This window comes from Rhinolophus ferrumequinum, chromosome X (assembly GCF_004115265.2).
Source record: "Rhinolophus ferrumequinum isolate MPI-CBG mRhiFer1 chromosome X, mRhiFer1_v1.p, whole genome shotgun sequence".
Taxonomy (NCBI): domain Eukaryota; kingdom Metazoa; phylum Chordata; class Mammalia; order Chiroptera; family Rhinolophidae; genus Rhinolophus; species Rhinolophus ferrumequinum.
In genome coordinates this window covers 2,410,531-2,437,375 of record NC_046284.1, presented here as the reverse complement: position 1 = coordinate 2,437,375, position 26,845 = coordinate 2,410,531, and the positions used below count along the sequence as shown (strand labels likewise).

Below are 26,845 nucleotides of genomic sequence, written 5' to 3'. Positions count from 1 at the left end.
CAGGCCCAGAATTGAAAAGGGCACTTCCCATCTGGGGAAGGAGGCTGTATCTGGCGTGGGGTGAAAGTGTTGGGAAATGAGATTTTCAAGGAAGGCAGAAACCAGTGTGGACACAGCTGTGGCTGCCAGGCTCTGAGGTCCGAACTGGATCCCAGAGGCAATGGGAGACTTTGGAGGGTTTGAAACAGGGCAGATACTAAGAGCTGTATGTCACCGTGATCCTCTAATAGCATGGAGACTAAAGGAAGGGAGACTAGCAGAGAACATCCTACTGATGTCCAGGAGACAGTGCCAAGGGCCTGAACTAGGGGACCAGCTGTCCTGGCCTGCCCAAGACCATCCTGGTTACAGCATTGACAGTCCCATGTGCTGTGCAACCACTCCCTGGTGAACAGAAATGGTTGGTCACCCTAGCCTCCCCGTGACTTCTAGGAGACTTTGAAACACCCATCCAGTTGTTCCCTACCCTCCACCTCCACAGTCGCCTCCTCCAACCACCAAACCCGTGTCTGCTTTCACTTGATTCTAGACCTGCTGACCTCCAGACATAAAGAAATTTGTAAGAAAAACCTCCCCATGTACCAATTTCCAGCCTTCTTTCCTACTCCCTTCACGAAACTGAGGTTCCCGTCAAACTAAACTAGTCCCTGTGCCAAAGCAAACCTTTAAACTTTTGTGTCCACTGGGCCACTATAGGAAAGATCATGCTCCCTATTTCTCTGCCTGTTGGAGCCCATTGCAAACACCACCTCCCCACAGCTCAATACAAGTGTCAAACACTGCTCAAGGAGCTTTTCAAACAGCACCACTAATCCTCACATCAACTAAATATAATTAGTCCCTTTTTCCCCATGAGGAAACTGAGACTCAGAGAGGGAAACTCTCTTGTCCAAAGTCACACAGCTACTAGACTCCCCCCTCGCTCTTCTTTGGAATTCTATGATGGCCCCAATCCTTGTGTTGATGGTGTACGCACTTCCTTCACTGTCTACCTGTCCCCTGACCCACAACACATACAATTGTCAACCTAGAACAATACCAGCCTTATAGTAGGACCTCAATAAAAATTTGGTGAATAAAGGAACTATGTATGTACCTTTTATCGTACTTTAGCCTGGTTTCTGGCATTAAATACATTATCTACAAATGACTTTTTTTATTTTAAGTTTTTTTTATTAAAATACAGCTAACATACAATACTATATTAGTTTCAGGTGTACACCATAGTTATTCAACAGTACCTACCTAGCTCTATACAGTGTTATTACCACATTATTGATTTTATTCTCTATGCTAAAGACATGATCACCATCATAAGTCCAGCAACCATCTGACACTGTACCACACACTATCACAATATTATTGATCTTTCCCCCCTTTTTTAAATTTTCAATTAGAGTTGACATTCAATACTATTTCATATTATTTCAAGTATACAGCATAGTGGTTAGACATTTATATAATTTATGCAGTGATCCCCGTGACTAGTACCACCTGGCAGTGTACATAGTTATTACCATATTATTGATTATATTCCCTATACTTTACATGCCCATGACTACTGTATAACTACCAATTTATATTTCTTAATGCCTTCACCATTTTCACCCTGCCCCCAACCCCATTCCCATCTATCACCCTGATAGATCTAGTACCTATCTGGACCATACCTAGTTATTACAATATTACTGACTATATTCCTTATGCTATACCCTACATCCCCATGACTACAGTGTAACAACCAATTTGTACTTCTTAATCCCTTCCCCTTTCACCCATCCCTAACCACCCTCCCATATTAAAGAAGTCCCTCTAAGAGTCCTTGTAATACTGGTTTGGTGGTGATGAACTCCTTCAGCTTTTTCTTGTCTGGGAAGTTCCTTATCTGTCCTTCAAAAAAAAAATTCTAAATGACAGACTCACTGGGTAGAGTAATCTTGGTTGTATGCCCTTGCTTTTCTTCACTTGGAATATTTCCTGCCACTCCCTTCTGGCCTGCAAAGTTCCTGTTGAGAAATCAGCTGACAGTCTTATGGGGGCTCCCTGGTAGGTAACTAATTGCTTTTCTCTTGCTGCTCTTAAGATTCTCTTTGTCTTTAACCTTTGGCATTTTAATTGATGTGTCTTGGTGTTGGCTTCTTTGGGTTCATCTTGTTTCAGACTCTCTGCACTTTCTGAGCTTGTATATTTATTTCCTTTGCCAGGTTAGGGAAGTTTTCTGTCCTTATGCCTTCAAATAGGTTTTCAATTCCTTGCTCTCTCTCTTCTCCTTCTGGTATCCCTATAATGCAAATGTTGGTGCACTTGATGTTATCCCAGACACCCCTTAAACTCTCCTCAGTTTTTTAGATTCTTTTTTCTTTTGGCTGTTCTCGTTGGGTATTTTCTGCTACCTTATTTTGTACATCATTGGTTGGATCCTCTGCTTCATCTAGTCTACTGTTGATTCCCTGTAATATATTCTTCATTTCCATTATTGTATTCTTTATTTCTGACTGGTTCTTTTTTATATTTTCTATCTCCATTTTTATGTTTCCCATCTCTCTGCTGAGTTCTCCCTGAGATCGGTGAACATCCTTATGACCAGTGTTTAGAACTCTGCATCTGATAGATTGCTTGTCTCCATTTTATTTAGTTCTTTTTCTGGAGCTTTGTTCTGTTATTTTATTTGAGACAAGTTTCTTTGTCTCCCCATGTTGGCTCCCTCCCTGTGTTTGTTTCTATGTATTAGGTAGAGCTGCCATGCCTTCCAGTCTTAGTAGAGTGGTCTTATGTAGTAGGTGTGCTGTGGGCTTCAATGGCACAGTCTTTCTGGTCACCTAAGCCACACAGTCCAGGTGTGTCCTATGTATGGATTGTGTGTGCCCTCCTCTTATAGTTGAACCTTGGTTGATAACTGCACGTCAATAGGAGGGACTGACCCTTGGGCTCACTGATTGTGAGGACTGGCCTTGATTACAGTGGAGTTGTGGTGCAGGGGCTGACCCTACAGAGCAGGATCTGCCTCAGCAGGACTCTGGTGCCTGCCCAAACCTCCCCCCACCTGGAGTGTGTTGTACTTGGAGGCAGCTGGGTGATGCTCCAGCTCGTTTTGAAGCTGGCCACCGTGGGCACCAGCCCCAGGACCACCTTGGAGCGGATCTGCTATAGGTCAAGTTCAGCCACAGACCGTGCCCACCCACGGCTACCTGTCAGGAGGCACAAAGAAATCCACAGATGGCTGCTGCCAGTGCTGTGCTTGGAAGCTCCTTGTGAGGCCAAGCCACAAACCAAGGTGGGCTGCCACTAGTGCTGGCTTAGGGCTGCTCAGCCAGAGGTACAGGACACACTCAAGCCAGATGCTGCTTGTCTGGGTTCCGTGAACCTTTGAGAGTCTAGGAAAGTCTGCAGCTTGAGCCAAGGCAGGCGGTCTGCATGAAAAAGCCACTGGAAGCAGCCTGGGTGTGCCTGAAAGTTGGGCGGGGCCAGGTCTCAAATGTCCAGGGTGGGGCAAATGAACAGCGGAGACCCAGAAATGGCAGCCACCTGTGTTTGCATGCCGGGAAGGGAGAGGGCTCAACAAAGAAACAGTGGCCTCCACCAGCTTCCCCGTCCAGGAGAAAGCCACCTCTCCAGCCCCAATCCCAAGCCAGACAACTCAATTCCCCCCCCATTTGTCCCTGCTGCCTTTCCAGCTGCTGCCCCAGCACTGGAGCTCAGAGTGAGTGATTCCATTGGTGGGTAAGTCCGCGCACAGTCCCTTTAAGAGGTGCCCCTGTGAGTGTAGCCGCACTCAGTCTCGCTCAGTCACAATCTCCGCTGGTTTTCACAACCAGAAATTATGGGGACTTCTCTCCCCAGCGCTGGAGCCCTGGGCTAGAGTGAGGCTGGGATCTCTCACTCCTTTAGGGGATGGGGGGACCCCCACAGCTGAAATACCACTTCTGATATTTAATGGTCACATGCGGGTGTGGGACCAGCCTGTTCCGCATCTCTACCCTTCCTACCAGTCTGGACGTGGCTGCTTCTGCAAGTCCTTAGTTGTAGGGCTTCAGTTCAGCTTGATTTTAGGCGATTCTCAATAATGGTTGTTTTGTAGATTAATTGTAATTTTGATGTGGTTGTGAGAGAAGGTAAACACCGCATTTACCTACTGCGCCATCTTGCTATTCTCTCTACAAATGCTTTTAATTGAGCTGTAGTTGCAACACCTAACCAAATAAGAGTATGGTGGAAGAGGGATGATCTGAAGAAAACACAATGTTGCAAAACTTCAGCTATCCAAAGCTTTCTGAAAATGAGTCATTCTGAAGGCTGAGGGTGAACCTATGAAGCCAGGAAAAATAATTCTGGGACTGCTTCTTTTTCAGGGTCACCCTCACTTTGACCACTCCTTCTGAGCTCCCGGGTTACCTTGATCTTCTTTTACTTCCATTCTTCTCCTTTCTTCGTTTTTCTGTTGCTCCTTAGAAGCTCTTAGCTTTCCGGCTCATCCCAGACCCCCTATTCCTTCTAGTTTGGTGAACTAATCGCAGTCTTTCCTGGACTGCCCTCTATGGCTGTTGTGCCGAGCCACTTTCTCTTCACTGCAGCATTTCATCTTCCATAAAGCCTTCCCTGATCTCAGGCTAGTGGGTGCTTCCCTCCTGCGCACCCCAATACCCTACACAGGTGTCTAGGATTACATCTACCTCACATGCTACACTGTGAGTTTCTTAAGGGTTAGAATTATGTCAGCCTTAAATGTTTGGAAATGAAATTGGCAGACCTTTTACACTTTTTGGCTACCTTTCTTTTGGCACTGCTTACTGTGAAGCAGCTGAAGCTTTTGCTTCTTGATTGGTTTAATTGTAATTGGGAAATCATGAGTGCTGGATGTTCAGGGTTTGTCTGCTGGCCTACTTCTCTTCTTCCTGCTCTGTCTCCATTCCCTGGTATTTACACTTGTCCACTTGGCTCAACAGAGCTGCACCTCAGACAGCATGCTCTCTTTGTGGGGGAGAAAGGGGTGGCCAATCAAGCTCTTGGCCCAGCCCTGCAAGTCCATCTTGCTTGAGGAACTAGGACACCAGACCTCCCTCATTTGTTCTACAAACATTTACTTGAGTCCCTACTCTGTACCAGGCCCTGAGCCAGACATTAGGAAAACAGAAATGAAAATCATTCTGACCTTGCCCTGCCTCTGGCACGCTGTATGACCTTGAGTCCTTTCTAGGCCTCTTCCATTTACCAACATGATCTGTAAGGGGACGTGGAGCTCTCAAATTGTGGATCTTGTCTATGCTGGATACGCCAACCCTCTTCACATCTGTGCTTTCTGTTAAAAGAGCCAGGCCTGCCTCTCTTACCTCTCACCCTCCTCCCCTGCAAATTCGAGAAGACCTGCTCCAATACATCTCACCCTGTATGTGGCCAAGTAGCCCCAGGAAGCAGCTTAAGAACCCCAGCTAGCTAGGGCAAAGAAAAGAAACAAGAAGCAAAGAAAGGGGTAACACATCAGGTGGCCATCTAGGGTACATTGAAGAATAAAGCACACCCCTGCAACATACCAAAAAAGTTCCCTAAGCTCAACTCTGAAGAGTCAGTGTAATCAAGAGGCCTAAACCAGAGTTGGAGAGTAGAGAGGAAGACAGAGTTCTGCTAATCTCCCTGGAGAAGGCTAAGGAATCAGCATTTCCTTTCACTTGTAGAACACTTGACACCATGTTTGTATTTGATTTTCTTAGCAACCCTTTTCATTATATTCAGAAGAATTTTTTGAGCACCTTGTATGCTCAAGGCTTTATACTGAGTATACTGGCCTTTTCCTTTAGGGCACGTAATCACAAATTCAAGTGTATAGACATTTTTTGTGATTTCTTTGTCTGTTTCATGTCTGTCTCCTCCACTAGCCTGATAAATTCAGTGGCATGAATCATGTCCATCTTCTTCCCCACTGAATCCTCAGCAGCTATAACAGTGCCTGGCGAACAATTAGTCACTCAATAGATAATAACAGAAAAAAATGAATCCAGAGGTTTGGGACCTGGTGACAGTCTTTAATTTCTCAAAGGCTGGTATGCAGAAGCAAGCCTCTTATCCTGAAACCTAATAGATATTCAGTAGACATTAATTGAACTAAACGGATAATAACAGGAAACACATAATGTCTGCTGTGTACCAGGCCTTCTGCCAAGCACTTTACATTCATTCACCCAGTTAATCCTCAGAACATAATCCTATAAAGTAGTACTATTATTATAGCCATTTTACAGATGGGGCAAGCCGAGGTACAGAGGTTCACCTCTTGTAGGTGGCACAGCTGAGATTTGAACCCCAGCTAGCTGGCTCTAAAGTCCATGTCCCTGACCTTTATACTGCCTTCCAATAATGAATGCTGAAACTGAGATCTAGAGAGATGGAGCAATTTCCACAGGTGTCAGGGGAAGAACATGATGGACCTAGTACTGGAACCCAAATCGATCTGCTCTCTGTGTGATGCTTTCCCTATGCTATCATATGGTATCTGGCCGCTGATACAGAGCCCCTGGGAATAGAGGCACAAGGAAGGATTTGAAAAGTCGAGATGTCTATGCAAAAACAGGCCCTAAGTCATCTAGGTGGCTCTCAGCAGAAGACAGGAAGGTGCAAAGAGCAGCGACTAGGGCACAAATGTGGTCACCAGGTCCCTTTCTTAAGCAGTGAAAACTAGCAGGTTGCTTTCAGAGGTCCTATTTGAGGCCTAAGCCATTGTCTTTTCCTGCCCTAATTTATCAAGCAACTCCCCCAACCCCACATACACACACAGCTAGAACCGCCCCAAGGCCATTTCTGCCTCATTGCAACTGACACACCTGGAGAAAGGATTGTATTAGGGAGGTTAGATAGTAGGATCCGAAACGTGTGTGTGTGTGTGTGTGTGTGTGTGTGTGTAGGAAGTTGGGGCGGGGCAGAGAAACGGGGAAGATTAGAGGAAAGGTTAGGTCAACCCTAAAAGCTCCACAGCTAAAGGGACTCAGTGGTAAGACATCGGAGCAAAGCACCTGTAAGCAGCTCGGCTTTAGGGGTGCTGGCCTTCTGTTTGGGCTTCTTGCCGCAACAGAACAGCACCACATGGCCTTCCTCTCCCAACTAGATCTTCAGGAGATCCTCCAAACCCTCTCTGTTTTGCAGTGGATCCCAGTCTACATAATTTTAGGTGAGTAAACCCAGGAGATGCAGAGCACATGGGGACAAGCCCGGAATCCCCAGATGAGGGCTCTGAAGAAATCGTTAGGTTGGTCCCCTCCCTCGTGCCAGGACTGTTCCTCCTCACCCAGGAGATGGCTACTGTTGAGTTCACTACGTTTCTCCCCTCTCAACTGAGGGGTGTGAAGGCCAGAAGTGAGGCTGTGGTTGTTCTGGTTTAAGGATCACCCCAGCCTTCTCAGGACTGCCCCTCTAGTTCAGAGTCATATTCAGGGACTGGGGCAAAGGCAGTGGTGGCTTGCAGAGTTGGTGCTACTAGGTAGGTGTAAGATGATTTTCCAGCATATGGTAATGGTGACAGAATTCTAGAAAACCTGAGGGCTGCTTGACTCATTAGACAGAATTTTGAGAAAAGGTCACTTGTTCAGTGGACTCAGGGTGTGGCAGTCATCAGTGCTGGACAAATGGGCTGAGAGCTCCAAGCTTTTTCCAGCCAGAAACCAGGGCTTTGTGGGCAGCCAGTTACAGGGGCAAGCTTGGAAACTGGACGGGGAGAAATGTCATCCTGAAGAATGAGACGTGTAGGAGGCAGCCTGTTCCAACCCATCGAAGGCTGTATGATCCCTTAGAGCAGAGGTTCTTAACCAGGGGCCTATGGACCTCGAATTTGGGGAGCAGGGGTGGACAACTTTGAATTTGAATAGGAAAAATTACCTCTTTATTTTCACTAATTTCAAATGGAAATGAGTGTAAGCAACAAATCACAGAAGTATTAGCAGTACCTGTGAATTTGTCAGTAATAGAAATCACAGAGATTTGCATATCATATGCCAGTTGTTGCAGGCATCTCGACATTTCATTTATGCTCATGACTACTTCAAAATTCTTAGTTATTAGAACTACCATTAGGTCTGGTTATTTAATGCATAGATCAAGAAGCTCGTGTTACTATATCACATTTTTGTAATGTTTTCAAAACTGTGTTTTAATAGGATGAGTTTCCTTTGTAAGTCTGTATATTTTTATTTTGTGAATTTAAAAATATTATTCAGAGAAGGGTCTAAACAAATGGGTGTTCAAATATCTCTTTGAGACCCTGCTTCTAATTCTTTTGGATATATACCCCAGAGTGGAATTGCCAGGTCATAGGGTAATTCCATTTAAAATATTTTTAAAGAACGTCCATACTGTTTTCCATAGCAGCTGCACCATTTTACATTCCCAACAGTGCACAAGAGTTCCAATTTCTCCACATTATTGCCAACACTTCTTTATTTTCTGTTTTGTTTACAGTAACCATCCTAATGGACATGAGATGCTATCTCCTTTGATTTTAATTTGCATTTTCCTCACGATCAGTGACGTTGATCATCTTTCATATGCTTGCTGGCCATTTGTCTTGACTTCTTTTCAATTGATTATCATTCCATTTGTCTTCCTCTACTAGTTTAGGTGTTATACATTCTGTTTCTATTCTTTTAGTGATTCTACTAGAAATTACAATACGAATCCTGGGCCTTGGAGGTTAATTGGGGTTGTGATGCACACAGATGTGCCTGAGATATTCGATCTGTTCAATAGTTATAGAGAAAATACTAATTATAAGACTCTGGCTCTCCTTGCTGAGACCACAATGAATTAAGTACAGGACCTTTACTATCTAGTAACAAAGATAGGCCAATTATTCATCCCACCATTGTACACATTTTACATATCAGTGCTGGAGATATACACAAGTCATTACAACGTAAGACAGATTGGTAAGTAAAAGAGCCAAACAAAGCCATATTAGGGTTTCCGAGAAAGAAAATATTACACCAAGTTGAAAGGATCAGATAAGGCAGAAATGGGAAGCAGTGTGGCATGGTGAACAGGATATGGGCTCTAGAGTTCGTCAGATTTGGATAACGATTAGATGTGTGACTTTGGACAAGCACTGTACCCCGTTTTAAACATCAGTATCCCCATCCTCTCAGCCAAGTCCACAGTAAGTGTTGCATATAAAAAAAGTGTCCCTTCCTCCCTCCCTCCCTTCCTTCTTTCCTAATCTCCTTCTTCACTTTCTTGCTCTCTTTCCTTCATTCCTTCTGTCTTGCTCAGAGTCTCTCTTGGTATTTCTCCTTCTTCCCCACTGATGTTCAGCATCCTGGCTGATTACTGAGCATTACTGGAAGTGGTGGGCAAGGAAATAGGAAAAAGGGAGAGAAAAAAGGCAGAGGGACAAAAAGGAGGGAAGAAGTGAGGAGATGAATGAAAAAAACTGTTTGGGGGAGATGTGGAATACAAATATTCATGACCCTTAGAATTAGGCAATGGCCCTGACAGTCCCTCTGGGGGCCAGGTTCCATTTAGAAGATAGTTCTCCATCTGTCTCTTCTTTTCTGGGCTTCAATCACCATCTACCTAAACTGTTGTAATATCTTCTTTCCCTGCCCTCTACCCTCTACTCTCCACCCTCTCTGATCTACTAGAGATTGCTGCTTCCAGAAGAGTCTTTCAAAAGCATCTTTGATTACAGCCTTCTCCTGCTCAAAAATAGTCAGTGGTTTCCCATTGCTTACTCGGTGAAGCACAGATGCGTTAGCCTGGGCATTCAGGCCCTCCTCCACTCTCTGGATCTAACCCTTTACCAGCTCATCCCCCTGCTCTTCCCCTATATGAAGCTTGTATAACAGGCACTCTAGTCACAAAACAAACACAGGAGTGGGTACTCTCCCACTCTTTCACCTCTGCTCGGACTATTTCCTCCACTGGAAATGCCCTGATCTCTCTTCCTGGAAAATCCACGGACAACCCCTCCTTTGAGACATTGTTCAAGTCATAGCTTCTCAGCAAAGTTTTTCAGACAACACAAGACAACATCACTTCCGAAAGTCCAGAGCATTTTGTGAAAATAGGTTGGGTAGCAGCTGTTATATACCCTTTGTTCTCAATAAGCTCCATGAGAACAAGAGCTATGTCTTGTCGTTGCTGTATTTCTCCTAAGACCAGGCTTGATACTAAATTGACAATCCTTCCAGATTTCTTCTTCCTCAGTAGAGACCTTTAAGTCCACCTCTTATTCTTTTTTTCCCTCTCCTGGACATCTGTGTGTGTGTGTGTGTGTGTGTGTGTGTGTGTGTGTGTGTGTGTGTGTCTTCTTTCTCTAGCTTCTTTTTTAAAGTTATTTTTCATAAAAACACATTATTTATGTTTTTAGTTTTCTGATACTATAAAAAATAGAACATAGTCTTGGAAGTCAGACAGACAAGGTCTGCCATTTACTTGCCCTGTGACCCTGTGCAAGTAGGTCTCTACTATTTTCTGGCAAGTAAGTCATTCACCCTCCACCATTGTAGAAACAGAGCACAGTACCTGCATTTCCAGACCATTCCCAAAGATCAAAGATCCTCAGTACATGTTCATTTTATTTTTTTCTGTTATAGAAATTGGTATTACTTGGAACCCAACCACTCCACCTCATAAAACACTGCCAACCTCGCCATATGATCAATAGAGGAGTGACAACCACTTTTGAGACAGGCATCCTAGACTCTGATTTCATTGCACCTTCAGGAAGAATGAGTAACTGGGTACTAGAAAATTAGGCAAATGGAGACTTTAATACATTTCTAGCATTCCCACAGGTCCCTTTAAGGTATCATTCACTAATCCCTCTCCTTCACCCCCTACATCCAATCAACTGCCAAACCCTAAAAATTTTGTCTCTATATTATTGTCCAAATTGGTTTGAGAAATAACAACTCATTTTAGGTTCCAATTGCCTCATCTAAATCACTGCAACTCTTAGCTGATCTGCCTACAGTTTCTCTTGCTCCCGCAGTTATCCCAAATTATCTTCATGATACACAGATATGATCATGCTACTTCTCTGCTCAGTAACTTTCACTGGTGTCCCATTACCTTCAGCCTCAGGCCTAATCTCCCCAGCTTCCTTCCATCTCCTTTTCCATGGCTCCCCAGGCTCCCTGTACTTTTGGAGGTTATGGTGTTACTCATGGGCCTTGGACTCCTCCATCTCCAGACTGCTGTTCAAGTTCTTCCTTGTGGCTGGAAGGCTCTTCCTTCACTAATCTAGCTGTCAAAATCCTACTCTTCTTCCAAAATTCAACTTAAATCTTACCTTCTACAAGAAGCCTTTCTAGGTTCCCCACTAGTAAGGAATGGTGTTCTCCTTAGGTTCCCATAGAATGACATTTGAACCCTGACTATACAGTTTTCATCCTCTGCCATGCATCCGTTATTTATGGTATGAGTCTTCTCCACTAGACTCTGAATTTCTGGAAAACATAAATTTTATTTTCCACATGTATTAATATGAGTTAGCACCCACAAAGTACTTAAGATAGCTCTTGGCACATAATAAAGATTCAACAAATGCTCCATACTTTTTTCCCCCAAAGCTTGGAGTGAACTCTCTGAGCCTCAGTTTCTTCATATGTAAAGTGGAGATGATAAAATTATCTACCTTTCAGGGTCATGAGAATATTAAATGAGGTAATATATATTAAAGGCTAAACAGAGTTCTTCTTAATAATAAATACTGGACACGTGGTCTCAATGACCATACTTGCATTATTTTCATCATTTCCATACTTACTGTGTTCATCCTCCTCCTTCTAGTCCCCAACCCTGTCCCCACAGCTTCTAGTACAGAGATTTCACATGAGGTGTACTCATTCAATGTTTGCTGAATTATTAAATTACCTTTTACCCCCACAGATCCTTATATTTACAGTCAATTTAAATCCAATAAGTAACCACAAAGCCACAGAAATTCATCTTTGACAAACGAGTCATGTTCTTGGGTTTCTGAAGGCTTTGAGTCAACTGATTAGGATGCTGGGTTTTCGCTTTACACTGGAAATAACTGGTTGCCTATAGCATTATACACACATGCACATGCTGGAATCTCAGAAAACCTTTCCTTGTTTGGAATAAGGGCATTGGTAGTTTTTCTTTCTGTTAGCTTTCACCTGCCACTTGGAGAATTTTCAAATCAAACTTCTCCCTGTGCTACAATTGGACAAATTTTATCCTAAGTCATCTCCCCATGCTTGGTACTGTGCTAAATAAAGGCTGTTTAAAAGAAGCTACTGTCTAGTAAGGTAAGGGCCAGACATATGAAGTACTAACTAAACTAGCAACAAAATCAAATAGGGCTAAATAGAAGCATAAATAATGTTCTGTGGGTGTGTGGAGGAGGAAGCCTCTCACCAAAGAATCAGCTAAGATATCATCAAATTGGTATCATGTGAGCTAAGCCTTGAAGGCAGAGAGAATTTTGATATGCAGAAAGTTAGGGAGAGTTTAGTCGGGATAAGGAATAGCATCCCCAAAGTCATAAAGATGTGAAATTGCATGGTGGGTTGAAGGAATGGGGAGTAAACTAAGGTGATTGAGCCCTTGTGTCCCATACTTCAGCCATTTGCATCCCACCGTCTGGTTCTTTCCATGACTGAGTACCATCTATGCTATTATTACTCGACATTTTTTTTTTCAAATTCACTCATTTCTGCAACCTAAATTAATGTATTTTAACAGGAAACTTTATATCACTGCCATGAATTCACTTTCATTCACTACACTTTAAAAAATAACTTTCCATCCATATAACACCGCAGATTATCTAGTAGTGTTCTAGAATGGTATGGGGACCACACTTTGAGAAGTACTGGGCTAGAGCATAAGGGCGATGAGTACAGGTATTGTGAGATGAGGCTAGGAAGGTATGGGGGGCTATTCCATGGAGGGCCTTAGATACCAGGCTAACATGTCAGGCTTTATTCTGTCAGCAGTGGGAAAATATTGAAGGTTTCAGAGGAGGCAAACAACATTATCTGCTTTTAAATGTTGCAAACATTATTATGCTTTTTAAAAAATATCTGGCAGCAGCATGCAAAACAGACTGGAGAGGAAGAGACCAGCAGGCAAAGAGCAGACACATGACTTATCCATAAAAAAAGTCCTAATGGGGTCTTTACAAAGATTAAATAAAATATGCACATAAAACACTTAGTTTGACATGATGAGTGTACAATAAATATTGGCTATTACTATATGGGGACAGTGAGCAAGCGAGATGAATCAGAGATGATTTGAAGAAAGAACAGACTTAGATTCATATTGCCACCATCTTTAACTTAAGGTAGTAATCATTAGTAATTCGAGGCTGTACAGGTTTAAATTTATTTTTTTAAGAAAGTCAGGACCAGGGTTAAAGAGGGACATTACATAATGATAAAAGGGTCAATTCACCAAGAAGACATAACTATCCTGTGTATGCACCTAACAATAGAGCTTCAAAACACATGAAGCAAGGATGTAATGCAGAATTGCATACCTGAAATTTATGTAACTTTACTAATAACTGTCACCCCAATAAACTTTAATTTAAAAAAACTGACAGAACTGAAAAGAAAAATAGACAAATTAACAGTGATATTTGGAGACTTCCTCAAAAACTACAGACAACCAGATCTTATCCTAGATAAATAGATAACCTGTAATTATTAATTTCATTAAAATAAATTTTAATTTTGGAAGGTTAAAAACCTTCTAAAACAGAAATGTGCAGTCCTAGATTGTTTCAATGGCAAATTCTACCAAACATTTTAAAGACTTGACTTGGAGTTTTTATCCTTTTTATCTCTAGACTGGGCTGTTCTTTTGGAGGCGTGGGACCACTTAATTGACACCTGTGATTGACAAGAGGCTATTACCTCATCTTTTTAGACTGATAATGAGGCCCAGGTGAAATGAAGGTCGTTGTGGTCTTTACTGAGCAGGTGTGAGTGGCCAGTTTAATCTAGTTAGGTATTTTGTTCCTCCTAGGGATAGATAATTACAATGAAAAGGGGAAGTTTGGGACAGAGAGGGGAGGTCTTTTGGGCAGTAATGCAGAGACCTGATGTCTATCTCTAACTGCCTGCCTTGTTTTTCCCATGAGAGACGTGATCCCCATAAAATCTCTATGGGAAGCTGAGGGACAGAAGGTCTTTTTTTCTGTGTCTGCTTCCTGCTGGGCAGGGGCGTAGAGCTGTCTCTACCTATTGGGGATTCATGGAACTCTCACCCTATCCGATCGCAGATGGGAGGAGGGGGATCTCGAGATCCGCCTGGAAGACCGTGTTGGCTTCTTTGTCTGCGACTGGCAATCTTGCTGGGGTATCCTCTGTATCCCTAAGGCCCCTGCATGAGGAAAAATAGACTTTAATTAATAAATCCATAAGCCCTATAGAGCCTGTGGCCATTCAACCAGTCATTTAGGAAGCATCAATTGTCCAGGAGCTGGGCCCAGAATGGGTTGGAAAGAACATCAACAAGTATGCTGGCCTGGGGGAATGTTAAAACCTATTTGGTTTGTGGGATGGAATTATCCAAGAGTTAGGTCCAGAAGGGCTTGGGGGATGTTACGGAAATCACAGGATTTTAAGTAGTTATCTGAGAGACATCCTGTGATTCAGGCTAGGAGCAATCTTTAGTCTAGGATTCAGAAACTGAGCAGAAGAGGAATGAAAGCCAGGGACTAAGGAGCTAAGAAACTCCGGAAAAGGAGACTTAAAATTTCTGTAGTGAGCGGCCTCTCCCATATCAGTACCACATTACACGTCTAGTAGAAAGACTTGGCCATCTTCAGTACAAACTAAATTAGGAGCTTGCCTTTTATGAACTTCCTCCTTGATAATCCACTCCAAGCTTCCTCACTTGAACATGGACCAGATGTTGGAAGCATCTCCTGATGTCCAGGCCACAATATCTAAGGGAGGGTCACACATACATACACACAAGTTGTTGTTCTTCATCATTCTTGCCTCAGATCCCCTTGCTTTTTGTCATGGAACTTCTTGTTCCATGAAACTTGGCTCTTCCATGTTTGGCCTCTGTTTCTCCTGGTTCTTTAACGCATACTTCTGTCGCCATGAGTGACACTGATGACATTCAAACAGCTTGGGTCTGGCAGGCCTGCCCTCCAAGGACACTTACAGTCTCCTGGGGTGCCAGACATGTAGTCCAAGTAGATTCCACAAGGCAGGATGGTGTTTATCAAGGTATGGCTCTTGTTAGACGGCCTTTAGGATTTGTGTATATCTGAAGGAGATAGTGTATAAAAGGCACACAGTTAATCCACCTATGCTTTTTAAGTTTTTAAATGACATAAATGCTGACTAAACACAAATTAATTAAGTTTATCTATTCTTGAGAAGAGAAAACATTTATCTTTCAATCAGTCTACAGGTATTTATTAAACACCTATTGTGTGCAAGGCACTGTTCTAAATATTGGTGATACAAACTAAATTTATTTGAAGCAAGATATAAAATCCTCCCACCACTATGGCCTATTTAATTCACATGCTTACATTAACCATCTCAGCCAGCTCTTGTAAGGGGAATTCAGTCCGTCGCTAAGGTTTCTTCTACTCCATGACACTACTTTTTAAAGAAATGCCCACTCCGTCTTTTTCCTGTTATTTTCATCTATGTCCAAAATGTGGGAGACAAACCTGCTAGTAGGTAACTCTGGAGTTTCTTCCCCTTCTCTGAAATTTTATCCACCATGCTGTGCTTACCTGGTCAAAGAAGGCATTCCCTTAGCTGGCTCTTTCTTTATTCACAATATGTATACTTAGCCCCTTTCTCATGAACGCAGATTTAAAAAGGGAATTCAATTCCCACCCCTGTAACATGTATCACATTTGCATTTCGCAGCCTGCTGTGGCCCTTCTGAACCTTTGACACATTTTGAATGGGACAAAATTGAATGCAGCCAAGCAGTTTCTAATACGTTTTCCTCTCAGCACCAAACAACTTGTACACTGCAAGGCAATCCCTCTCCCCTGGAACATGCTGACTTAGCAGTTTCACAAAGGAAGAAAGGTCAAGCTTTTAGAAGGGACTTCTGAGGTCCCAGATGGGGATGGCAGCCACTGGCCCGAGGTGCTGTTCTTTTCACTTGCCAAGTAATGCTGTCTTTTGACTCTGGCTCAGGGTCTGGTCTGAGAGTGTCATGGTTCTACTCTTTCCTCAGTTAAGGTCTCAGCCGTCAAGGGGGCCCAGATTCAGGGACTCAGCAGTCCCCCTGGACCACAGCAGAACTAGGTGGGTTGGGGAAAGAGGGAGAAATGGGTCTCACGCCAGCTTTGACCTGCTCCTTCTGTATAGAGCAAAGATCGGAGTGATGAAGGGTGTATTAAACTTCAAGAGAACTGAAGTGCATGAACCCTTTGTGCCCCCCCAGGATGTATTTCGATTATCCTTATACCCTACTTTCTGCTATACACTAAGTTCTGGATCTTGTCTGTGCTCGTCTTAGCCTGGCTCGCCTATGATTGGAACACCCACAGTCAAGGTAAGAAGTACGGGAAGAGGATAGAACCACAGGGAGAAGGAGGTGGAGGGAGAAAGTAGGAGAGGCAAAGGGACAAGGGGTGGGGAGGGTAAGGGAAAAGAAAAGGGGAATATTGGAAAGGGGGAGAGAAGGGGAGATGCAAAGGGGTAGAGGGAAGGGGAGGGAGAGAGGGGAACAAAGCTCAGCAAGGAACAGAGGTGTCTGCCAGGCAGCCAGGAAGAATTAGACGGTTGAGGTTTCTGCACAGGTACATAGCCTCACACTGTTTCCCTCTCACCTTTATGGCTGGCTCCAGAAAAGAGGGGCTTCCTATGTCTTCTTGGGGGTTGGATTCAGGGACAGCACCTACCGCTCTGTGCCCTGGAAATACAGAAGTGTGAGAAAGCGGCCGCTCCTGAGGAAGAACCCTCTACCTCTGTGAAAGGTAGAAGCATTGGCGCTATCTCACTCGCCCTTCTTCCCTTTCCTTTTGTACTCACAGGTGGTAGGCGGTCAGCTTGGGTACGAAATTGGACTCTCTGGAAGTATTTCCAAAGTTACTTCCCAGTAAAGGTAAACTACCCTTTCTTCTGGGTGCACTCAGTCTCTGGGGCCCAGACTCTTCCTCCCCGCTCAGCTCCATGTTTCCAAAGGCTTTGGTGGCCAGTAGTGAAGGTCAAGGCCCAGAGGCATAATGCAGATTAGGGGCCCAAGATGGATGGGCAGGTGAGGAGATGGATGAGTAGCAGCCTTTCCTTACAGTGACAAACCCTCTGAGCATCATAACCCTGGTAATCCTATGACAATGATGAGATCCTAATGAAGAGGAGTTTGGGGTGCCCCAAGGGAAACAAGGTCTACCTGCTGGGATCTGAGTTCACATGTCCTATCTTCCTTCTTCCTGTCTGCTGTTCTGACTCCATCTCCCTCTAACAGCTGGTGAAGACTCATGACCTCTCTCCCAAACACAACTATATCATTGCCAACCACCCCCATGGCATTGTGTCTTATGGTGTCTTCATCAACTTTGCCACTGAGGCCACTGGCTTTGCTCAGATTTTTCCGGACATCACTCCTTCTGTAGGGACCTTGGAAGGGATTTTCTGGATCCCAATTGTGCGAGAGTATGTAATGTCACTGGGTGAGTATCAGAAATCATTCCCTTCCCTAACCTACCTCAGGGCTCCAACACCAATAATCCCTAACAGTCAGTCCAATTGTCATTCCCTGCTGGAAGAGGATGGAGTAGAAAATGAGTCCAGAACACACTGCACCAGTAGTATATGGCTAAGCATCGGGTTCTGTCCACAATCTGGGAGGCAGGGTTTGGTTAGGCAGCAGGGTAAGTTATGGGCATTCATAAGTTTCCAGGAATACATTCAAAGGAGGATCAGCAGGCTGAAGTTCAAGATCAAAGCCAAAGTGGAAAGCAGAAGGCAAAAGCCAAATATCAAACCCAAATGTAGGGGAAATCAGGCATAAATGGGGCAGCTCAGCTGAACTTTGCCAGACTCTTTCTGGGATGTTGGTTGGCTTCTTTTGGCTAGTCCTTTATATAGCAGCTCTCATCCCAGGGCACCTTAAAGACATTTTAAAGTCCTTCATAATAGCTGATACCCTTCTGGCCCATGACCTTCATCTCCTGGGAACCCCTTCAAACTTGCATAAGACATCAAGGGATAAAGGATAAGCATCTGTCAGAATCTAGGACAACCTCCCCATGCCAGGCTTCAAGCCTGGGTACTGTGACAAATGTCCTTATTTCTGGATGAATACTCATCCTTGTGATCACCAGGAAACAACCAAAGCCAAATAATAAAAAGTAAGATATATTTATCTGGAGGGGCCAGGTGGACCACGAGAGTCCCCTCTGAGGTTGACATGAACCTAGGGCAGTGGTCATGACTGAGTACTGGAGGCAATTTCTGCCATCCCAGGAGAGAAAAGAAGTTAAATGCAGGGCAAAGGAGGGACGCAAAAGTGAGTAAAGACTGTAACTGTTGTTGAACAACAGGGTGTCATCCTCATTCCATGGTTCACCTACATTTCAGTTTGGCTTGGGCAGGCTCCTGGGTCTGCCTACTCTCCAGAAACCCCAGCCAATGGCTCCCCTTCATCAGGATGCTTTATGCAGGAAGCAGGTTAATGGTGGCTAGACCTGATCACCCTTAGGGAGAAAACTCTGGTGAGTCTCCAGTGTTGTCAGGCTGGGGGGAGTGGAAGAATGCTGTGGTTCATGGGTAAAGAGGGAAAGGATGGGCTTAAATAATATTGAGCTAAAAGGAAGTGGGCAGAGGAACTCAGTGTCACCCCAACTGTAGTAACACAGGCTCCCAAGGCAAGTAGCTGACCCTAAGGACCAACCTCAGGCTAGGGCTAACCCAGCGTGTGTAAACAACAGTCAAGAAACAGAACTCTCTCCATCGCTTACCCCATCCTCAATCACCAACTTTGCTATGCCACTTGACTTTTTGGTTTCATAGGTGTGTGCCCCGTGAGTGAGTCGGCCTTGAAGTATTTGCTGACCCAGAATGGCTCAGGCAATGCTGTGGTTGTTGTGGTGGGTGGAGCTGCTGAATCCCTCTTGTGCCAGCCAGGAGCTTCTACACTCTTCCTTAAACACCGGAAAGGTTTTGTGAAGTTGGCACTGAAGACAGGGTGAGTCCCTTGGTTCTGGTGCCCTATTGTCAGGGTACCATAGGTCTTCTGTAGCACCTCTCCAGGATGGTGTCCTTCCTTGGAAACCGTTAGAGGGGGCTCTCTCTTCACTATGATTAATTCTCTCTATTCCTTCACACTGTACTGTAAAGGTGTTTGGGTCTCCAGACACATTTTGGTGGGCACTTTTCTTATTTGAAGTTGGAGAAAGAACAATAGGAAATCTTTTCTTCTGCCCATTAACCTGGTAGGCTGGGGGTCTAGAGAAGTGCGACTGATTCTCCATCAACCCATTAACTGAGAGGCCCAGAGAACCTACTCAGGGCAAGGAAGGCACTAGCGTTGATGCTATGGAGATTGCAAAGATGAGTAACACATGGCTACTGCCCCCCAAAGCCCATATAACCTGCTTTGAGAAATAGAATGCATTCATATAGCAGTTATTGAACGCCTACTATGTGTCAGGCATAGTCCTAGGCATTGAGGATATAAAAATAAGGAAGCCCTGGTCTTCACCTTTAAGAAACTCAGTCCAATAGGGAAGACAGGTGTATGCACATATAATTACAGAATGCATCCAGAAGGCAAACACTTACCACCTCAACTACCATCCCCTGGTTTAAACTACCACCATCTCTACCCTGGATGAGTACAATAGTCTCCTAAGGGCTTTCCCTGCTTCTATCCTGGCCTCCCCCACATCCAAGCATCTATTCCCACTGTAGCCAGGATGATCCTATTAAATGTGAGTTACATCACATCACCCTTCCAAATGCTACAATGACTCCGATTTCACTCCAAGCAAAAGCCAAAGTCTTTTTTTTTAAAATTAAAGTTTATTGGGATGACTATTGTTAGTAAAGTTACATGATTTCAGGTGTACGGTTCTGTAATACATTATCTATATCTTACATTGTTTGTTCACCACCCAGAGTCAGTTCTGTTTCCATCACCCTATATTAGACCCTGTTTACCCTCTTCTAAAGCCCCCTCCACCCTTACCCTCTGGTAACCCCTAAACTATTGTCTATGTCTATGAGATTTTGTTTCTTCATTTGTTTGTCTTGTTCTTTTGTTGTTTTCAGTTTTATATACCACATATCAGTGAAATCATATGGTTCTCTACTTTTTCTGTCTGACTCATTTCGCTTAGCATTATAATCTCAAGATCCATCCATGTTGTCACAAATGTTCCTATATCATCTTTTCTTACTGCCGAATAGTATTCCATTATGTATATATACCACAACTTCTTTATCCATTCATCTATCGAAGGACATTTTTGTTCTTTCCATGTCTTGGCCACCGTAAATAAAGCTGCAATGAATATTGGAGCACACGTGTCTTTATGTATAAATGTTTTCAGATTTTTTGGGTAGATACCCAGGAGAGGGATTGCTGGGACATATGGTAATTCTATTCTTAATTTCTTGAGGAACCTCCACACTGCCTTCCATAAAGGCTGCACCAGTCTGCATTCCCACCAACAGTGGATGAGGGTTCCTTTTTCTCCACAGCCTCTCCAACACTTGTTACTATTTGTCTTGTTGATGATAGCCATTCTGACTGGGGTGAGGTGATATCTCATTGTGCTTTTTATTTGCATTTCTCTGATGATTAGTGATGTTGAGCATTTTTTCATATGTCCATTTGCCATTTGTATGTCCTCTTTGGAGAAATGTCTCTTCAGGTCCTCTGCCCATTTTTCAATTGGGTTGTTTTTTTTGTTGTTGAGTTGTATGAGTTCTTTCTTTATTTTGGATATTAGCCATTATCAGAGACACTGTTTGCAAAAATCTTCTCCCATTCAGTTGGTTGCCTGTTTATTTTGTCGATAGTTTCTTTTGCTGTGCAGAAGCTTTTAAGTTTTATATAGTCCCATTCATTTATTTTAGCTTTTACTTCCCTTGCTTTTGGAGTCAAATTCATAAAGTGCTCTTTGAACCCAAGGTCCATAAGTTTAGTACCTATGTTTTCTTCTATGCAGTTTATTGTTTCAGGTCTTATACTTAAGTCTTTGATCCATTTTGAATTAATTTTGGTACATGGTGACAGATAGCAGTCCAGTTTCATTCTTTTACACGGGGCTTTCCAATTCTCCCAGCAGCATTTATTGAAGAGGCTGTCTTTTCTCCATTGTATGTTTTTTGCTTCTTTGTCAAAAATTATCTGTCCATATTTATGTGGTTTTATTTCTGGGTTCTCAATTCTATTCCATTGGTCTGTGTGTCTGTTTTTCCGCCAATACCATGCTGTTTTGATTGTTGTAGCCCTGTAGTACAAGCTAAAGTCAGGGAGTGTGATACCTCCAGCATTGTTCTTTTTTCTTCAAAAGCGAAAGCCTTTACAGGGGCCTACAAGACACTAAATAATCTGGTCATTATCCACCTCTCCGACCTCATCACCCATTGCTCTCTCCTTTGCTCACTCCATTAGAGCTACACTGGCCTCCTTGCTGTTCCTCCAGCAAGATTTGCTTTAGGGCCTTTGTGCTAGCTGTCCCCTCTGCCTGGAACACCGTTCATTCACATAATCGCTCGGCTCATTCTTTTACCTCTTCCAGGTCTTGCTGAAATATCTCTTATCAATATGGTCTATCTTGACCATCCTGCTGTATTTTTCACATTGCAGTTATCATCTTTTTATATATCATCAATTTTATTTACTTATATATCAGGTTTTTTTATTGTCTGTCTTCCCTCAATAAAAGGTAAACTCCTCAGATTTTCCTCTTTGTCTCCTGAGGGTTGCTAGATGGCCGGGGGCGGGGGCAGTGGGGGTCAGGGGGAAGGTGAGAGGATTATAAAACAATCAGTAACCACAAGATGGCCATGGGGTTTTGAAAATTAATCTGGGGAATGTAATTTAGTGGTTACCAGAGGGTAAGGGGGTTGGGGGTGGGAGATGAGGGTAAGGGGGATCAAATATATGGTGATGGAAGGAGAACTGACTCTGGGTGGTGAACACACAATGTAATTTATAGATGATGTGATACAGAATTGTACACCTGAAATCTATGTGATTTTACTAACAATTGTCACCCCAATAAATTTATAATAATAATAATAATAATAAAATAAAATTATAATATGAAAAAAAATAATAAATCACAAAAAAAATCTAACCAAAAAAAAAAAAAGGTAAACTCCTTGATGACAGAGATTATTTTTAATCCATTATGTTCACTGATATATCCCCAGGGCTTGAAACATTACTGGTATGTAGAAAGAACTCAATAAATATCTGCTGAATGACTGACATGCTATAATGGAGATATATACAAAGTGCTATGAGAGCACCAATTGATAGACTTCTACCCACAGTAGAAGGTGCACAAGTGGGTGACATCTGAATTGTGATATGAAATATTAGTAGGAATTACCAGTCAGACCAAAAGGGAGAAAGAACTCAGGGGACCTACAACATATGAGGCCTTTCTCCAGGCTGTAGGGATCCATAGATAAATGATACAGTTCCCAACTTTGATCACCTTGACAAACAACTGCGGAGTCAGCCAGGAAAGGAGATGACTGCATTAGAGTGAGGATAGTGTTAGTGTAGGAGAAAGATGAGCATTAGGTGAGGGGTACATAACCCATATTGTGGGGGGAGGAATTAGAGTTGGTCAAAGAAACTTTCTTCAAGGGGATTGGCAATTCCTACCAATATTTCATATCACAATTCAGATGTCACCCATTTGTGAAACTTCTACTTTGGATAAAAGTCTTTCTATCAAATTGGAGCTGAGCACTGAAGATCAAAATAGAATGAGCCTCGTGAAGATAGAGAGAAGGCATTTCTGGCAGAGGGAGCAGAATGTATTAGGTTGGTGCAAAAGTAATTGAGCTTTTTGCAATTATTTTTAACCTTTTAAACCGCAATTACTTTTGCACCAACCTAATACAAAGACACACAAACAAGAGAACGTCACACAGTTAGTACGGCCAAAAGAGGTGGGGAGAGGGGAAGCTAGCCGGATAGGCAGAGCTGGAGCACAGAGGCCAGGCTAAGCCCTCTGGTACAAGCTGAGGAGTTCTGAAAATATTGTAAAGAGAGGAGTGACATGTGCAGGTAAGCAATTTAGGATGATCACTCTGGATTCTGGTACAATAAAGGCAGTTAGATTACCTGCGATTAGTTTCTCCCCGTCACAGGAAAATGTGCAGCAGCTCCCCACAAAGGGGTCAGTTCGGAGCGTGGGGCATAGCAAGAATGAGACACAAGGCTGGAGATGCTTGAGTGCTTGGGTTCTTGTCCTATAATGGGGAGATTGTAGAGGTTTCCCACCTTGGGGAAGGTTTCACTGGGCGGAGTTTCCTAGGAGAACTCACACTTCTGCCCTTCTTTTTACAGAGCGTACCTTGTCCCTTCCTATAGCTTTGGAGAGAATGAGGTTTACAATCAAGAGACCTTCCCTGAGGGCACGTGGATGAGGTTCTTCCAAAAAGGCTTCCAGGACACATTCAAAAAACTCTTAGGAATAAATTTCTGTACCTTCCATGGCAGAGGCCTCACTCAAGAATCCTGGGGTTTCCTGCCTTTCAATCTGCCCATTACCACTGTTGGTGAGCTTTCTAGTATCTCTGAATCACACTGCTCCTTGATTACCCCCACCCAAGTCATACATCAAGTCCCAGGGGACCTGGCACACAGCTGGGATGGGCAATGGGGATTCCGGTGGGTGTGGTTGAGGGCAGGGTGGGGAGGACAACTGAACAGATAAGAGTTGTAGCCATTCACGGTGGGACAGAGTTCAAGAACTGCCATGAGAGCGTCCTTATTCATTTACATTCCTTCAGCATTCTCCTGGGCTTGCTCTCATTCTCTTGAGCATGTGTGAGATTAGGTATTTGGAGAATATGGGACAGGATGGGGCTGGAGCAGAGGGAAAAACCAAAGGAAGGGGAGGGGACCCACATACGGAGTTTCAGTATGTGGCTTCCTCTGAGGGATGGGTAACTTGATTTGGGAGGGAGCTCTGATGCTTGTCTCTTCTTCCCCACAGTTGGGGAGCCACTGCCAATCCCTAAGATTCAGAAGCCAAACAAAATGACAGTGGACAAATACCACACACTCTACATCAATGCCCTGCGCAAGCTGTTTGACCAGCACAAAGTTCAGTATGGCCTTCCTGAGACCCAGGAGCTGACCATCATATAACAGCAGCTGGATTCCCTTATTACCAAACCCCCAAAGCCTTGGGGGATCCAAATAAGGCCACATGGAATGAAGAATGAAGAAGAGAGGATCTCAGGGATGGGTGACAAGGCCAACAAAGCCACAAAGTACTAAATGAATCAGCTTTGAGGGAATGAACCAGAGGAGCAGGGTAACACTGGGCAACAACCCAGTTTAGCAAGCAGAACCTTGTGAGTCCACAGATCTTTTCTGCCCCCTAAATCCAGCCAATGATCTGATCAGAGGAATGAGAAGCCAAAGAACACCATACCCCTTCCTCCCAAGCCTTAGTGACACCATCACTATTTAGGTTTAGGCTTAAAAGCCTTGTTGAGAACAGGGATGGTTGTTCCCCCCAGGCCCTTTCCTTACAATTCAGGGGCCACCACAAGATAAACCTTGGACCGGAACCATGGTTTCCTGATCCAAGTAGACAGGATTCCCTCAGTTATGACAGTTCTCCAATGGCAAAAACTTTTGCATGCAGTTATGCTGTTTCTCTTATAAAAATAAAGCTCTAGATACATAAAACTAGATATGACTATTTTCTATTTACTCTGTGGTTTACTACTGTATTTCCCTCAAACCCAGCCAAAAATCTAGTCTGTGGAGAGCCATTTTCCTCTTTTTCATCCTTCCTTTATATTGCTCCTGACAGAAAATGTCAGGGAGTGGAACCATCTGCTGCACAGTGTAGGAGACAGGAGCAGAACCAAGGGGCATTGACACAGGTTCCTACTGAGTAGGCCACGTCATTTCATCCCACAGAGCCCCCCTGGGTCAGAAGGGAGGGAGCCACAAGACTGTGCACCTGCTGTAAGTCTACTTTGTTAAGTACCAACCAAAGATCTTTCTAATGCACCAACCACCACACCTCCCACTCCTCATTTCCTGGACATGTATTATTATGCTTCATTTTCCTCAGTGAGGTCCCATGGCACCCCACTTAAATTAGTTCATAAGTGTGGGCAAAAATGGCATGGATTCTACTCAGAGTGGTCCCAGGTTAGGCCTCAGGGAGAATAATTTATTAGTTAAAAACCTTTTTATATCAATAGAATGGAATTGAGAGTGCAGCAACAAACCCATACGTTTATGGTCAATTATTTTTTGCCAAGGGTGCCAAGACAATTCAATGGAGAGAAAAAATAGTATTTTCAATAAATTATGCAGGGGCAACTGCATTTCACATGGAAAAGGATGAAGTTGGAACCCTACCTAACAAAAGAAGACAAATAGATAAATTGGACTTTATTAAAATCAAACACTTTTGTGCTTCAAAGGACACTATCAAAAAAATGAAAAGACAACCCACAGAATAGGAGAAATTTGTAAATCATGTCTGTGATAGGAGTCTAGTATCCAGAACATATATAAAGAACACTTACAACTCAATGAAAAAAAGACAACCCAATTAAAAATATTGCACACCTGAAACACATATAAAGTTATAAACCAGTGTTATCGCAATACAAAAAATGGGCAAAGGATTTGAATAGACCTATTCTTCCATTGAAAATACACAAAATGAAAAGGTGGTCAAAATCATTAATCGTTAGGAAAATGCAAATTAAAACCACAATGAGTATCATTTCACACCCACTAGGATGACTATAATAAAAAAGACAGACAATACCACGTATTGATGACAATATGGAAAAATTGGAAGCTTCTGACATTACTGATGGTAATGTAAAATGGTGCAGTCCATTCAGAAAACAGGTTGGCAGTCCCTCAAAAAATTAAACATAGAGTTACCATATGGCCCAGCAATTCCACTCCTACATATATACCCAAAGAATTGAAAACACATGGCCACACAAAAATGTTCACATAGATGATCATAGCACAATTATTTAGTAAAATAATTAATTAGTAAAAAGGTGGAAACAACCCAAAAGTCCATCAACTAATGGAGGAATAAACAAAATGTGGTATAGCCATACAATGGAATATTATTCAGCCACAAAGTAAATGAAGTACTCATACATGATACGACATGAATGAACCTTAAAAACGTTATGCTGGGGCCGGCCCAGTGGCTCAGGCGGTTAGAGCTCCATGCTCCTAACTCCGAAGGCTGCTGGTTCAATTCCCACATGGGCCAGTGGGCTCTCAAACACAAGGTTGCCGGTTCGATTACTCGAGTCCCTCAAGGGATGGTGGGCTGCGCCCCCTAAAAATAGCAATGGCAACTGGACCTGGAGCTGAGCTGTGCCCTCCACAACTAAGACTGAAAGGACAACAACTTGAAGCTGAACGGCTCCCTCCACAACTAAGATTGAAAGGACAACAACTTGACTTGGAAAAAAGGCCTGGAAGTACACACTATTTCCCAATAAAGTCCTGTTCCCCTTCCCCAATAAAATCTTTTTAAAAAATGGGTTTAAAAAAAACCACGTTATGCTAAGTGAAAGAAATCAGACAGAAAAAGACAAATACTATACAATCTCACTTATACGTGGAATCTAAAGAATAAAATAAAGGAACAAACAAAACAGAAACAGACTCATAGATGCAGAGAACAAACTGA

The 26,845-nt window shown here is 43.3% G+C and overlaps 1 protein-coding gene across 1 annotated transcript; it reads left to right on the top strand.

Moving 5' to 3' along the window:
- The first annotated feature begins 6,967 nt into the window (after positions 1 to 6,967).
- Positions 6,968 to 25,737, top strand: DGAT2L6 (diacylglycerol O-acyltransferase 2 like 6). Its single transcript, XM_033108963.1, has 7 exons — positions 6,968 to 7,156; positions 16,387 to 16,497; positions 16,979 to 17,049; positions 17,413 to 17,617; positions 18,960 to 19,134; positions 23,488 to 23,699; positions 24,140 to 25,737. The coding sequence occupies exons 1-7, from the start codon at positions 7,072 to 7,074 to the stop codon at positions 24,292 to 24,294; spliced, it is 1,014 nt and encodes a 337-aa protein (XP_032964854.1). The 5' UTR covers positions 6,968 to 7,071; the 3' UTR covers positions 24,295 to 25,737.
- Positions 25,738 to 26,845: the final 1,108 nt, after the last annotated feature.